General features: G+C 41.2%; 1 protein-coding gene across 1 annotated transcript in view; it reads right to left on the minus strand.

Moving 5' to 3' along the window:
• GRPR (gastrin releasing peptide receptor) overlaps positions 1–16,317 on the minus strand; it is a 38,162-nt gene extending 21,845 nt beyond the window's left edge. The window contains exon 1 of the mRNA XM_022562655.2: positions 15,415–16,317. Within this exon, the coding sequence (XP_022418363.1) occupies positions 15,415–15,827 (413 nt within the window). The 5' untranslated portion in view covers positions 15,828–16,317. The remainder of the gene's footprint in view (positions 1–15,414) is intronic.
• Positions 16,318–17,287: the final 970 nt, after the last annotated feature.

Below are 17,287 nucleotides of genomic sequence, written 5' to 3' on the forward strand. Positions count from 1 at the left end.
CACTCAGTGACATTTTCTCTTATTCCATCCTGGAAATTAAAAAGGCTCATGCACCCTGGGTCACAGGACTATGAGTTTCTTAAGTGTTGGGTCTATGTCTTGTTCATTTTATGCCTATTTTGCTTATTGAACAAATATATAATTAAAATTAAAAATCTAGAACTGTGCACCCAATTTGTCTGGCCTGTATTGTCTTACTTGCAGGTAAGGAAATGGGTTCACAATGCTCAAAATAACCCACTCCTCCGCTGCTACGCTCCTAGCCAAATCCTCCTCTCAAGTCCACTTAGCCCAGATCAGTCTGGACACCATTTTATTAGGCTTTTCCCAAGAGATCTCCTGTGACCCAAACACATCCTATTTCTCTAACCATATCAAGCCCAGAAGAATCCCTGGGGGTACTGAAGAAATGATTCTCCCTGAGCACAATTTCCCTTTTTAGCAATTTTAAGGTGACTTGCTTACATGAGCGCATAATGAAAAGATGCTCCCTCCTATGGGAGCTGGAACCCAGCTAAGTCTGGGTTTAAAACTCTCATTTTCTTTATTTAAACAACTGTTAGTGTCACAGAGGACCCAGGCATGCTGGAAAAGACACGTGGCTTAAAAACGTTGGCTTGACTCTCAATTTTTTGATGATCCAAAAGCTAATGTGCCTGATATGATGGTGCCTCATACCGTAAAGCATCACACAGCTGTATGATCTGTCTTTATGATCTTCCCTAGGAAGTCTGTCCTGGCTAAGTGGACAGGGGTCATGGATCCCCTTAGGTCCCACTCCATCTAAATAGGAAACTCTCTCTGCTAAATGACCACCTCAGCAAGTGTGTACACGCCTGCATATCAGGGACACCAACCTAAGGCCAGCTGGCCAAACCTGGCCTTCTGCCTGTTTTCATATGGCCCACAAGCTGAGTGGTTTTGACATTTTTTATGGTTGGGGGAAAAAAATCAAAAGAAGAAGAATACTTCACAACATGTGAAAATTACACGAAATTCCCATTTCAGTGTCCATAAATAAGGTTTTACTGAAATTCAGCCATGACCGTTTGCTGACATCATGTCTATGGCTGCTTTTGCGCTATAACGGCAGAGTTGAGGGGTTGCAACAGGGACCTCATGGCCCACAAAACCAAAAATATCCACTATACGGCCCTTTACGGAAAAGGTTCCCCGGTCCCTGGCCTATGTGCACTGAATGTGTGACCAGGGCTCACGTTTCTGTTGCTCTCTGCCTGTCCACACTGGAGCTGTTGGTTCCTTCTTTAGACAGAGGAAAGCCCGTCTTGCATTTCACACTGAACCGCCCGTTAGGCTTATTAATTTGTGATAGTGAAGACTACAGGCCACTAACCTCTGGCACTGGTCTTCCAGTGTTAAACACTCATGGCTCAGGATACTTAGTCAATCTGTCAGCACATTTAAATACTAATTTGGTATCTCAGGCTCTCCTTGGCACTATGGATATAAAAGTCCCAGTCGAGGGACTGAGATACATCCAGGTAAAGTCCTTAAAGAACAAGAGAATGATACTCACACATGTATATTCTCCTTCGTGGAACACTCAGAACAAATGATGCTAGGTCGGTATATGCCCTGCTGTCATCATGGTACAGACATATGAGAATATGTTTGATTATAAACCTGCTTTACATATAACTATGGAATATAAAACTTAGGCATCCTCAAGTCCCATTTCCTTAACTTAAAGAAGAGGAAACTTGTGCCCACAGAGTTCCCACAGCCGGTTAGCTGAAAACCAAGAGTAGAACCTCCGTCTCTGGATCCCCAAGTCACTTATATTTGTCTACAGCACTTCGGATTTGCAGGCTTTTTAAAGCACAAGTGAAGAATGCTTAAAACTAAATACTGACCACAATTATCTTCATCTTGTAGTATATATATGTATTCCTGAAGCCATTATTTTAACCTTCAATTTCACCTCTGTTGACAATCTAGGAAAGAAAAGATGCCAAATTCTGATTTTTCTGCTCTTCTGTGATGTTTCCAATCATTTAAAGTGGAGAGGGAAAAGATAATAATGAAATTCTTAACAATCTGTTCTGTCCACCATTTATGTTAAAATAAATAAGCATTTCCCATATGTTCTCACGGATAAACTACTGTAATTTTGTTTTTACATAATTTTATACTGTTTTAAAATTATGTTTAAAGTATTTCTCATAACAGAGGCCTGACCCTGGTATTAAATTGCCTGACAATAAAAACAAGCACCACCAAAGAGAATAAAGAAACCCTGAAAAGCTTAAAGTTGACCTGTAGTTATTCTATTTATATGTAGACAGCATAGAAATAAGTGAGTCACATGGACCTATTATCTATTGTCACAGTAAATTCTTCTCACACTGGAAATAAATTTCTTTATGTGCCGCATTTCACATTTTCCCCCTATTTCTTTCCTATGTAACCTTTAGCTATCACCACTGACCAATTAGTCTGGGTACAATACAAAAAAAGAAAAAGTAATAAAGAACTGAAGTTTAAAGAAGTGTATCTTAGCAACATTTTGGCGCTGTGCTTCCCACAAAATTGCAGCTTTTATCAATCACTGCATAACTAAATGTCAGCTCTAGCTCCTGCTTATTGGGGCTAAGAGACCTGGCCTAGTTGAAAGATCCCAGAGGCTTTGATGTACCTATAATACTTGGCAGTGTCCACTGCCGCAGGCCTCAGCTGAGATTCCTGACTTACTCACTTTGAGGTTAGCCAGAGCTCATTTCTCTGCATCTAAATTGCTGATTTAATTTGAGCAATTAAATGCTGATGCTGATCTCTCTGATCTCTCTGAATGCTGATCTCAAAGGTCTGACTAGGTAGTTCTGGACTCCTCTTTAGAGGAACTGGGATGTGGATAGCTTGGTGGGCAGCAGATCAGGTCTTTAAGAGAGGTGGTACAGGATTTTCCACTTCTGATAATGGCAACCTAGCTTGTTGCTGACCAACTCTCCAGAAATGAAAAGCTAGAAAATCCCTTTGAAAACATCAGAGAAATAACAAGGCAGTAAGGATTCGAGGGGCCAAAATCCTGGAGAGAAAGGAAGTGCAAAGAGATGAAGCTATTATTCAGCATCATTTTCCCCTTAAGGCATTTACCAAATTTCAAGCAGCACCAAGAGAAACTGAGAGCTGAGAAGAGCTTCTAGCAGTTTCAGGATGAAGGGGAATAATAAATGGAGTTCAGGGCCCACAAAGGAGAGAAGCCAGGGTAAACACCCCAGGCTTACAGTTGAGATGCCCAAAGAGGTACATCCTAGTAGTAGCACTGAACCAGAAATAGACCAGTTCTCACAAAGACCAAGCCGAGCCTCCAATCTATTCAATCCCTGACAAGGTCAGATACACCGCCACCTCCTACCTGCCCACAAGAAGCAAAAGCTAATCTTTTCTGGAAGATAATACTATCCAGAGCCCCAAATTATCTACACTTCTTCATATACAAAATCAAGTTGTCAAACAAAAATTTCCTCATATACTGGGAGAGAAAACAAAATGGTCGAAAAACAAGAGAAGAAATATATAATAGAAACAGATTTATAGAGGTTCCACAAGTTAGAGTTACCAAAGAGGGATTTTACAATATATTGGGACTAATTCAAGAAATTAGGCGACAAGATGGAATCAAATGGAAATTCTAGAATTGCAATATACAGTAACTGAAATTAAGAATTAAATGGAAGTTTCAGAAGCAGACTAGACACAGCTGGAGAGAATTTTTGAGCTGAAAATGGCCAGAGTGAAGTACAGTGAGACAGAAGGATGGAAACACAGAAAAGGTAATAGAAATGTATGGGCAAAATGGTGAACTGAAATTGTGTTTAAAATAGTTCCCAGTCACAGAGGCCTGACTGAAGTATGAAATCGCCTGCATCAATAAAAGCAAAAACAACCAAAAGGGGAAAAAAATTTGAAAAGCTTTAAGTTAACCTGCAGTTATTCTATTTACATGTAGACAGCATAAAGAAGGAGAGCAAAAAGAGAATGGGGCAGAAACAATCTTTGAAGTTGTTATGGTTGAGAACTTTCCAAATGTGGCTAAAATCATCAAGCCACAGGTTTTAAAAAAGCTATGAATCTCAAGTAGGAAAAATACAAAGAAAACCACACCTAAGTGCAACATAGTAATGCTGTTGAAAACCAAAGATAAAGAGAAACATCTTAAAATGAGTCAAAGAGAAAAAAATCAATAATTTTAAAGGAGCTACAATGAAACTGACATCTGACTTCATAGCAGAAGTCAGAGGACAATGAATAGCAACTTCAAAGTGGGGAAGACAAGAACAGCCAGCCTAGAATTCTATCCTCTCCAAATGACATTAAATAAAGACATTTTCAGACAAATGAAACCATAAAATGTATCCCCATTAGACTTACACTAAGTGAAATACTTAAGGACGTTCTTTGGGCAGAAGTGAAATAATCTCAGATGATGTCACAGAGATGCAGGAAGGAGTGGAGAGCGAGAAAAGGTGAATACAGGAATAAATCTAAAGGTAAATATGTGAGTAAATGTAAGTATGTAAAAGCAATTAACATAATGTCTTGTGGGGTTTAAAATATGGATAGAGTTGAAATATAGAACAACAATAACCAAAAAAAAAGGCAGGAGGAAATTAGAATGAAGTTAAAGTGTCCTATTACCCTTGTCTGGGAAGTAGGAAAGTTCTAATTTATAGTAAATTTTAATAAGTCAAGGATACATGTTGTAAACACTAGAGTAGCCCCTAAAAGAATATTGAGTTTGTATAATTAACAAATTCATGCCAGGAGGTGGGGGGAGGATAGAATAATTTAAATGTTTAATTAATTGAAAAGAAAGCAAGATGGGAGGGAAAAAGGATTATGAAACAGGTGAGACCAACAAAAACCAAATAAAATGGTAGATTTAAACCCAAATATAGGGACTTCCCTGGTGGCACAGTGGTTAAGTATCTGCCTGCCAATGCAGGAGACCTGGGTTCCATCCCTGGTCTGAGAAGATCACACTTGCCATGGAGCAACTAAGCCCATGTGCCACAACTACTGAGCCTGCGCTCTAGAGCCTGTGAGCCACAACTACTGAGCCCGCGTGCCACAACTACTGAAGCCCATGCACCTAGAGTCCATGCTCTGCAACAAGAGAAGCCACCACAGTGAGAAGCCGGTGCACCACAATGAAGAGTAGCCCCCGCTCGCCGCAACTGGAGAAAGCCCGCGCGCAGCAATGAAGACCCAATGAAGCAAAAAAATTTAATTAATTAATTTAAAAAAAAAACCAAATATATCAGCAAAATTGAGGTTATCAGAGTGTCTGTGTTTATAGGGCAGAAACCTATAGCCAAGTTACAAATAGCAAATACATTTGTGGGAAGTCACTCATGTCATGCATACCCACAAAATACCAACATTGACGAAGGTAACTTAAAATTCATAATGCAAAGACATCCATGGCAAATTGGTTAATGGGCGTCATCAATTAAATGAGTATTTAAGATTACTCAAGGCACAAGAAAACGTGAAATGCTGTGAAATTTTACAGCCCGTATAGGAAAGAAACTTGATAGTGTCTTTCTCAGATGATCTTAAACATTTGATAATAATCTTAAACACTTATATGACATTACCAATAATGAGTTATGAAGCTGAAAGAAACTTTTCTAACCTCTCATTAATAATAAGTCAATTTGAATCAACCATGCGAGAAGACTGAGGTATCTTTCTAATTTCTCTATAGAAAAACATATCACCCAACAGGTACATGAAAAGATGCTCAACATCCTTAAGCATTAGGGAAATGCAAATCAAAACCATAATGAGATATCACCTCACATCTGTCAGAAGGACTGTAATCAAAAAGAACACAAATAACAAATGCTGGCGAGGGTGTGGAGGAAAGGGAAGCCTCCTGCACTGTTGGTGGGAATGTAAATTGGTGCAGCCAATGTAGAAAACAGTACGGAGGTTTCTCAAAAAACTAAAAATAGAACTACCATATGACCTATTAATTCCACTCCTGAGCATATATCCAAAAAAACCAAAAAACTAATTTGAAAAGAAACATGCACCCCAATTTTCACAGCAGCATTATTTATAATTGCTAAGATATGAAAGCAACCCAAGTGTCCATCAATGGATGGATAAAGAAGATGTGGTATATATATATATATATATATATATATATATATACACACACACACACACACACACACACACACACACACACACACACAATGGAATACTACTCAGCCATTAAAAAGTAAGATTTGCAGCAACATGGATAGTAGAACCTACCAGAATTCATTCATTCTTTTATTCCTTCCTTCATGTATCCATCTATTCATGTGTTCAATACACACTTATCAAGCACCTACTACAGGTTAGGGACTGCCCTAGTGTCAGTGAATATGCTAATGAATGCCATAGCCTCTCTCTCTTTTTTTTTTTGAGCTTATATTCTAGTGGTAGGAGACAGAGAGTAAGCAAGTAAACAAACAAATGAACAAAAAAATTCTCAAAAAGATTATAGCGGATGATATTTATCCAAGAGAAATGGAGACATACATCCATACAAAAACTGTACGCGAATGTCTATGACAGCTTGATTCATCATCATCCAAAGCTGAAAACAACCCCAATACCCGTTAACTGAAGAATGCATAAACGAACTGTGGCCTAGCCATGCAATGGACTCAGCAATAGAAAGGAAGGGACTACTGATACATGCAACAACATGAGTTGAAAGAAGCCAGACTCAAACAACTACACACTGTATGATGTCATTCATATATTTTGGAAAAGATCAGTGGCTGCCAGGAGATTTATTTTCTTTCTTTCTTTCTTTCTTTTCTTTTGCTTTTTCTAGGAGCTTTATTTTCTGTAAGAACAACTTAGTGTGTAATGGAGGTTATAAACTAAAGAAAGTTTGGATGTGGAAAAAAAAATTCCCTCCTGGGTGGAAGAAGAGGATAGACTACAGAGGGACATGAGAGAATTCGGGGGGCTGATGGGATGTTCTATATCTTGATTGTGCTGGTGGTGGTTACATGACTGTGGAAGATTGTCAAAATTCATAGAAATGCACGACTAAAAGTTTACTGTGTAAGTTACACCTCAATCAACCTGAAAGAAGAAACTGGATGATAGAATAGCGTTGGTCATTACTTTAGTCTCAGTGGCCAACAAAGGCCTCCTACAGAAGGTGACATTTAATGTGTAAAATGAACCTGCAGCCTCTTAGGGGTTCCTAGGGAAATCAAATCATTTCATGTAGCAGCAAATATCAGATACTAATCCAATACTTAATAACCAGAATTTCAAAGATGGCTGTAATAAAAAAGATCCCTTGATCTATTACAGGGAAGTAGAAAAAGGAATGAAGAAAAAATTTTTTCTTTTATTCTGCAAAACATGTGTTTTAATTAAGAGAGAATTTATGCAAACCCCACACACTAGGAGGATTTACAAGTGCAAAAATGCAAATTTAGTCTATTTTCAAAGGATGGTATTGAGAAGCACAGTTCAAAAACACCTCACCAGGGAGTCCTTTCAGTCTATGCTCTACGTTTCATGATTAAGCATGTGACCTGTCTCGCCTCCATGCATTTTAAGTCGCCAGAAATGATCATTAATCACATAAAAGTCTACCACTTTAAAAGACAATGTGTGAGAGACAAGGTCAGACTTCTTTGCTGCCCTTGTCTCCATGGCACTCCAACTCAAAGAGTCTTGCTGGGAACCCCCCCTCCCATTGCGCCTGCCCTCTGAGCACTCCCAGAGCCGGCCAGCAGCTGTGACAGATCCCGCCCCACGGGGAGACAGGAGCTGAGTTTCCCTCTGGAGAGGCAGCATATGCTTCACAAAAATCATACCCTAGAGAAGTTATGGACTGGTGATTCATGTAAACTCCTTCAACAGAGAGACTTCCTGGGAAAGTTGCTTTACGAGAGATTAAATTGTCCTCCCTTGTGACAAATGGCCAGTCTCCTTGGGATCAGTGAAGCTGGGCTCTAGAACAGTAGAGGAGCTTTGGAATGACTGGGGTTATCCCCTCAGAAGAGGGCTAACTTGGAATCACTCAGGGCATCTTTCCACAGAACAGTAGAGTTCAGGATCAGTAGCTCCCACTGCCCAGAGAAGGGAAATGGAATCAAACTTTGTTTTGATGGTTTCTGAAGAAAAGTTTTCAGTTTCCCTGAAGGAATTGGGACTTGGAATGAGGAAAGCGGGGTTCTAGTGTGACTCTACTCTGAATTTGTTGTGACGAGGCCAAATTCCATCACCTCTTTTGGTCTCTGTGTCAAACAAGGTGAGATATTGTGATTTATAAGAAATATATATTTGGTCATTCAGATGACCAAATACATATTTCTCATATACATTTGGTCTTGTCCAGTCCCTGGCTCACACTCTTAAAACCCTTGGAATTTCCTAAGTGTGTTGAGAGTGATAAAGGTGTCTTTTGTTATGTTAATGACTTCGGGAAAGGAGTTAAGGTTGGGGGCTGGTCACCAAGTGATTAAACTCCTGATTAGAGGGCTGGGACTTAAAGTCCCAGCCCCAGACCTCTGGGGAGGGGGATGTGGCTGGAGGTTGAATCAGTTGTCAGTGGCCAGTGGTTTAATCAATCATGACTTCGTAAGGAAGCCTCCATAAAAACCCAAAAGGACAAGGTTCAGGGAGCTTCTGGGTTGGTGAACACATGGAGATGCAGGGAGAGTGGCACCTGGAGAGGGCCAGGAAGCTCCCTTTCCTTGTATCTTGCCCTATGCATCTCTTCCACCAGGCAGTTCCTGAGGATAAAAGTATTGTACCCTTTTACAATAAACCAGTGATTTAATAAGCAACATGCTTTCCTGAGTTCTGTGAGTCACTCTAGCAAATTAATAGAACCTGAGGACAGGGGGTCATGGGGACCTCTGATTTTTAGCCAGATGGTCAGAAGCACAGGTTTGTGACTGGCATCTGAAGTGGGAGTGGCGGGTGGTGCAAGTCTAGTAGGACTGAGCCCTCAACCTGTGAAATCCGACGCTACCTCTGGGTTAATAGTGTCAGAATTGAGTTGAATTCTCAGACACCTAGCTGGTGTTCTGAGAATTGCTTGTTGGATGTGTGGGGAACTCCTTCCCCCAATGTTGGAAATTGAGTCTCAGAACACCATGTATAAGGGTATGAACTTGAGAATGACTTCTACTTGTAGCTGCTACACTTTATCATCTTGTCGCTGCTTAAACATCAACCACGCTGTAGTTATTGTCCTCTTACTAGATGTAAGGTGGGCCTGGGCGTTGTAGCAGGCACAGACCCCATGGAGCGTCTCATATAATGAAGGAAGTAGAAAACACATCTATAAAAAGGACCTAGTAATACAAGGTAGGATAAATTTGATATTTAAAGAACAGTACAGGCAAAAGCATCTTAGGAAAGGGGAAAATATCAATGAAAGCCAAAGGGTCGGGGAATCTTCATGGAAGAGAAGGGCTTGAACTGTGCCTTGAAAGATTGGTAGCATTTGGATAGATGGAGGGAATAGCTCAGTCATCAGGGAGGGGCAAGTGAAGTAAAAGAGGGGAGAAGTCAGGCAGCATGTATGGGAGGCGATAAGAGTTTACCTAGAGCAGTGTTTGCTCTGGTGAATTTTGAGATAAGAAGGTAAAAAGATAGACTGGTAGATGGAAGAGGGCCTGGCAAAAGAGAATGGAAGGATCAGACAGAAGTTCATAGCGCAGACTGGAAAGTGAACCCCATGGGTATTCTTCAGAAAGTCTCAAAACTTCATCAGTGGGATGCCTAAATTCCCCAAGCCTGTGACTGGTGATTGCATTGGTTGCCTGTATTCTTCTCTCTTCATCTTTGAGCATCTTCCAATAGAAGATATTTTACAGACAGGAAGAGCCCATGCAGCTGGGAGGCATTCGTTATTTGCCTGAGGGATTCCTGATACCCTCAATGAACGAAAGCAGCTAACATGGACCCTGGGAAAGAGATTTGGACGCCAAGGCACAGAACAAACTTTCTTCTGCGTTGTCCAACAGAACTTTCTGCAATTATGGAAATGTTCTGTATCTGTGCTGTCTGTGCTGTCCAGTAGAATCACATGTGGCACTGAGCACTTGACATGTGGCTGGTTTGACTAAGGAACTGAATTTTTAGTTTTATTTAAATTAAATCTTGGGCGTTCCCTGGTGGCCTAGTGGTTAGGATTCCGGGCTTTCACTGCTGTGGCCCAGGTTCAATCCCTGGTCAGGGAACTGAGATCCCACAAGCTGTGTGGCGTAGTCAAAATAATAATAATAATAATAAATTAAATCTAAATTTAAATAACCACATGTAGTTAGTGGCTCCCATGTTGGACCATGCAGCTCTAAATGTCAGGAAAGGCTGAAAACTACATTATCTCATAAATTCCTTGCAGTGAATTCAAAGAATCTGTACTTCAGGAAGGTTGCATTAATGTAATACTTTCCTGTTTCTTTACACATTCCAAATCACAAGGGAGGGGAAAACTTAGGAAAAGTCTTTTCTATGGAATCCAAGAAGGATCACTTTACAGTGGAGCACATCTGGCCATAGGATTTATTCTGTCAGCCCCATTCTAGCAGAAATAATACTGAGTAATAATACTGCAGCAGACACAAGATAACTTGGGCATGTAATATAAATGCTATTAACATTAAATCCACCTTTATTCTTTGCTTTTATACTGGAAAAGAAAACGCAAACTCTCCTTACCCTTTTCCTGTTAGGTCTTAAATTCCACTTATATAATACTGAGGCACCTAGCATAGAGATGGGCATCTAGTAGCAAAGACCAGTATGTAAAAAAAATATCCATCCATCCCAAACATTCACTATCTCTCCATCCATCTGCCCATCCACTCATCCAACCACCCATCCTCCTATCCATCCACCTCTTTCCATCTATCCATCCATCAACCCATCTCATCCCCCAAATCTATTTACTGACTCACAAAGAATAGATTTTCTCTCATTTGCCCAAATAATGAGAGCTTAATAGAGAGGAACAGAGAAGAAGCAGGTGACTGTGTGATATATTTTTTAAGAGTATGCTTTCAGATGATTAACCATACTTTTAATTAGTCAATATTTATTTATTTATTTTTAACTTTATTTTAAAAATTTTTTAAATTTTATTTTTGGCTGCGTTGGGTCTTCATTGCTACGCACAGGCTTTCTCCAGTTGCGGCGAGCGGGGGCTACTCTTCGTTGTGGTGTGTGGGCTTCTCATTGCGGTGGCTTCTCTTGTTGTGGAGCACAGGCTCTACAGCGTGGGCTTCAGTAGTTGCAGCACGCGGGCTCAGTAGTTGTGGCGCATGGGCTTAGTTGCTCCACGGCATGTGGGATCTTCCCAGACCAGGGATCGAACTTGTGTCCCCTGCATCGGCAGGAGGATTCTTAACCACTGCGCCACCAGGGAAGCCCCTAATCAATATATATATATATATATATATTTTTTTTTTAAATAAATTTACTTATTTAGTTTTGGCTGCTTTGGGTCCTCGTTGCTGCGCGCGGGCTCTCTCTAGTTGTGGTGAGCAGGCTCTAGAGCGCAGGCTCAGTAGTTGTGGTGCACAGTCTTAGTTGCTCCACGGCATGTGGGATCTTCCTGGACCAGGGCTCAAACCCATGTCCCCTGCATTAGCAGGCAGATTCTTAACCACTGCACCCCCACGGAAGCCCTAATCAATATTTTTTGATCACCCATTAGGTACAAGAAACCATCTGAGGCACTGTAAGATATAATATATAAGCAATCTCTGCCTTCTACATTCTTAATAATCTACTTGAAAAGTCAAAGCAATGAATATACGAGAGACTAAAATAAGACAAATGAATGAAATACGTCAAAACAGCAAGATGAAAGATGTCACGAGATAATTCATGTATAAGCCTCATGTTTAGAAGAGGGCCAGAAAATCTGGACTAGAATGGTCCAACTTAAGGCTTTAAGGAGGAGGCTTGAGGCAGAATCTGAGTGATGGGCAAGATGACAGATAAAAATCATGAGTTTAAAATTTGGAAGGACCTTAGAAATAATCTAGCTCAAGTCTATTATTTTACAGATGATTTAACTAAGGTCAGAGAGGTAAGAGACTTGGTCTGACTCCCTTATATGGGTAGTAATGGCAGAATAAAAGAAGCCTAAAATGCAGGGCTGTTGATATCCATTCCACTTCCATACATCACATGGGTTGGGGAGAAGAGTCTTCTATTTAGGAAAGGAGAAAGGATTCTGGAGAGTGGATGTGACTCAGCATAAGCAAGGAAGCAGAGCCAGGAACTTGTTGGTGTAACAACCGTGTATGAGGATCTCAATGTGTGTAAGGAGGGGAAGATAGCATGGGATGAGGGGGAGGCTGGGACCAATAGTGAAGGGGTTTGAATGCAAATCTGCAATTGGTCAGTTTCGTGAAACACAGAATTCTGGTTTCTGGGACTGCCTTGAAGTCTCCCTTTAGTGCCCCAGTATAAACTTTTCTAGAAAAATGTTATTCTTTTCATATTAACAAAGACTCAAGTTCACCTGGGGGAGAGAAAGCTGCAGAAGGGAGGCTGGGATGAGTACTCGCATTGCTGGTCAATCTATAGGGGTCAGGGATGGATGGGGGCTAAGAATTTGCATACTTTTAAGCTCCCCAATGATTGCGATGATCATCCAGTTTTGAGGGTCTTCTGGTTCACCCTTTGACCAATCCATCAGATAAAGACTACCACTTTGGAAAACTCTTTGACAATATTTACTAAATACCTGCCCCTGTGATCCAGCAATTCCTCTCCCAGGCATATACCCAAGAGAAACACTTTTGTTCCCCCAACAGGCATGAATAAGAATACCCAGAGCAGGTTATGATCAACCCCAAACTGGAAAAAATCCAATGTCCGTCAGTATTAAAATGGATAAATAAACTGAGGTATATTCATACAATGGAACACTACACAACAATTAAAAAGAATAAGCCATTGCTATGTGCACCAACGTGGATGACTATCCCAGACATAAGGATAAGCATAAGAAGTATGATTCCATGTATATGAGATTAAAGAGCTGGCAAAAATAATACATGGTAATTGAACTCAGAATAGTGATTGCCTCTCTATGAGGTTGGGTATTAACTGGAAAGGGACATAAAGGAAAATCTTGGAGTGCTGGAACTGTTCTTTATCTCTATCTGGGTGGTGGTTATGTTGTTATACAGAATATGTGAAAATATATTGAGCTGTACACTTGTTCAGTTTACTGTAAATAATTATACCTTGTTGAGAAGAAAAAAATACAGATATTGTGTGTGTGTGTGCGTGCGCGTGTGTATTTGCCCTGCCAACCTCATGAGGTTGTTATAAAACTCCAATAGCTTTTAAAGATGAGACACATAGATAAGTACAGTCTTGTATATTTTAACTAGCTCAATACCTATTCTTGTTGAAATTGGTTAGAGGCACTACTTGTGATTCAGGTAATTGGTCAGCTCTTTTAAGCCTTAGCAAAACACAGAAAGTTAGTTATATGGAAGCTTACAGTAATTTCTGAACTTGGGAAAGATGTGCGGTAACTGTAAACTTACTGAGGACACACCAGAGCTGCCAAATGGTGCAGCCTGGCTTTTGAGAGAGCCTTTCTGCTGATGGGGAATTTGGTCTGCTTTGAAACCCCGGAGAAGAGTTCCCTGCAGCTGTATTTTTCCATTGCACTCCCTCATTTTCCTCTCCCTCACTCCCCCCTCCCCCACTCCCCACCCCATCCCAGGAAGACAGGAAAGGCCATCTGTACCACTGCACTCACCAACCCGGAAACCAAAATCTCATCATCCCATCAAGAAAATGACTGTCATCCTGAGGTGCCCTTGGCCACTGGTAACCAGCCACAAACTTGCTGCCAGCTCCACAGTCTGCCTGCCCTGGCTCAACAGTGAGACTGCCTGTGGTCATCAGGCCTTGGTGGGCATATGTTCAGGGTTAGAGTGAGCTGAGAGTGAGTGGCAGGAACCGAGAAACCCTGCCTAGTGGGCGCCATGTGCAAGCCTCGTTCCTGGGCTATTATTTTTCAGTCTGAAAAAGTTGTGTGTGCTGAGCAGTGTACTTCAGGCAGCTAAGTATAAACACATGTCTACAAATACTGATAACACTCTCTTTATTTGTCCATTACTCCACAAACCCAGATCACCTGGGGACTGTTTGTTCCTCTACAAAGTGAGAATCCAGCACCTTATGTATTAAAATGTGGGACATTTTCTTCAGAGTATAAATTTTCAAGAGCTGCTTCTATGCCTTCCTCAGTACACTCTCAAATCCCTTTGTATCTTTAACACCATAACATACAGTTGATTTTAAAATAAAAATTGATAGTCTCTGTTTCCTTGCACCAGTTTTTCTTAATTTGACCATATGGTTGACAATGTGTCTGAAGCCTATTCATTACTGTGTCCAGTTCTAGAGCCCAGAAGTACATAAGACATGCTCAGCAATTTATGTGAACAATCTGCAGGTATTTCCTGACTGGTTATTTCAAGCAAGTGTTTTTTACGTGATAGACACCTGATAAATGCTCAAAGAATGAATATGAATGTTTAAGAATGAATAAATGTGAATTTTTAAGGAATATGTTCACACAAGAAATGCAGTTCACAAATATGTGTATTTCCCAGAATAAAACACTGTACTGGACTCCCTCCCCCCGCCCAAAAAACAAAAACCCTAAAAGTATTGTATATGGAAGTACATCAATAAAGATACTAAAATTTGAAATCAACCTTGAATGGAGCTTTCTCAAGGAAAGAAAAAATCCAAATAATGCTTGGTTTCACCTAAGAGATACTTAGAAAAACCAGCACACAAACTGTTCGGTTCCAGAGAACCAAATACAACATCAGCTGTGAGAAAAGTTAAACTGTCTGAAGAGAATGGATTTCAAGGAAATGCTGCTTATTTTCTCCTCTTGGTTATTTCTGAAAGAACATTTGAAGAAGAAATGCAGTGGGACTTTTCTGTTCTCTGAAGACTTTGAATTGCTTCCAAGAAACATTTACCTGGGGTTTAAACTCTATTAGGTGTGATTTTTTTTTTTTTCCTCACCAGTCAATTAATTTTGCAGGGAGTGAGAAGTTAGGAAGAAGCAAGGCTAAATCAGCTGTCTCCAGAAAATGCACCTCAATCTTATACTCAGAGATCTTTTTTCTCAGCCCCCCCCACCCCCCACCCCCCGCTATCCACTGACTTTTCTTTCTGAAACCAATATGTCAAACTCAAGAAGTAGTCCCTAGAACAGAAACATGCCTGGAAGGGAATGGGAGTTTGAGTGAAACTTCCCTGCACACAAACAGCCCTGTTTGTCCCGATGTGGTAGCTCATTTACCGAAGCATCTACCACCCTCAGAGAGAAGGTCGCTGTCCTCCAGGACTTACCTGTCTGCTGAGAGAGCTGTGAGTGTGAAGACAGACACCCCTACCGAGGTAAGCTGGATAAAAGGGATCAGTTTGCAGCCAATCCTGCCAAACAGCCATCTGTCGGCCAGGTACCTGCTGGCATCTACAGGCGCACAGGTTACCAGGAGCAGCAGGTCTCCCACAGCCAGGCTGGAGATGAATAGGTTCGGTACATTTCGCATGGACTTCACGGTACAGAAGATCTTGATCAGGGTGATGTTGCCAACGAGGCCTATCAGAATGATGACCCCGTAAATTGCAGGGATGACATACAGGACCCCCGGGTGGAACCAGTCGTCGTTCGTGGGGAGATCCACACTGTGATTAGAGATGTTGCAGTGTACGAAATGGTCCACGTCCAAGTTTAGAAGCCAACAGTCATTCAGAGCCATCCTCTAGGTTCTTTCCCACCTAAAAAGTGCCCTTAGATGCTGTTGCTTAACTTTTGACTTTGCAGTTTGGTGAAGATGATGATAAAATCTATGCTGGGCTCTTTATCTTCTTTAATAAAAATACTCTGAGTACATAGAGACTATGGCATTCAAAATTGTCACTATTCTGACGCTGGCGCTGCTCTGGTCTTTACGTGACCAATGTAATACATCTCTAAATTCAGTAAGTTAACAACAAAACACCCACAAAAACTCAGCTCCCAAAGGGCTTAGACTCAAACCCACTCTGTACCAACTCCTTCTACCTCCATTCTAGTCTGAGTCTCCCTGGCTGCAGTTTACTAAGAACTTTTGGCCTGCTATTTTCACACGGCATTTCCCGTCTTCCCTGATATTTAGAACCTGAAGGTTTAAAGAGGGTAGAAAAACACTGTACCGAGAAAGCCTGAAATGCTATAGGCAGGAACGCTTTGCACGTCACCGGCTTCACCAGCAAACTGCAGCTCTGCTGAGCTGAGGCTCTGAAGAGGAACAGGGCTACTTATAGGCAGAGAGTGCCAGCCCCCTGCTGGACACTTCAGTCACTGCCCGGCCGCCTGCTCTGCCCAGATGAGACTCGCCCAACAATCTGCGGGTCCTAGCAGATAATTTGGGCTTCTCTTTTTCAGATGCAGCACTCTGCAAAGCACTGGAAATCTTTCTGATACTAGGCTCCAAATCCAGACTCACATCCCATTTTTTCGTCTTTTCCAATACATTAGGATGACATGTTAAGGTTGCTATAAAATGAGGTCTGTCCCTGAATTAAATTGCACACAGATGAGCAAGGCGTCCACATGTGAGTGGCCCCACTCGGCCTTCCCACTGCCTATTTGAACAGGGACTGCTACTGAGGGCAAATAGGCACACGACTCCTGCCTTAAACCTTCAGCACCTGACACCTGGGAAGAGCAGAAAGCAGAACGCACACACGCTCTGTCCTGTAGATCTGCCAGGCCATTCTTTTTCCCTTTACCAGAGAGAAATAAAATCAGAAGCCAGCTGTGTTCTAACTCTCACAGATAAGTAGTCTTTTCCAGGAGAATTTTCTCATTGGATCTAAAAGGTACATGAACTGGCATTCTGGTGCAGCTATTTGCAATTTTAAATTAATGTTTGCTGCGTTTTATAGCAAATTTCCTCGTAAGCTCTGAGTGAGAAATGAACCGTAAAGGAGTTACAGACAGAATACTGAGGAATTGGGGAGTGGAAAGAATAACTTAGAGTTGACAGGTGCCAGGAAAGGCTTTACTGAGGAGGTACTATTAGATTTAAGCTTAGACCTTTAGCAAAAATGTATAATTACATTACAAGCGTGAATCTTCAAGACACGTGAAGCTCTTCAAGCTCTTCCAGATACATCACAGGAAGCCAGTTACTAGCAGGCGCTGCCACTGAAAGTTTGTTTTTTCAGGATTCAT

The sequence above is a fragment of the Delphinapterus leucas genome, chromosome X (genome assembly GCF_059928025.1).
Source record: "Delphinapterus leucas isolate spDelLeu-1000000601 "Yukka" chromosome X, BTC_Dleu_Yukka2, whole genome shotgun sequence".
NCBI classification, from domain to species: Eukaryota; Metazoa; Chordata; class Mammalia; order Artiodactyla; family Monodontidae; genus Delphinapterus; species Delphinapterus leucas.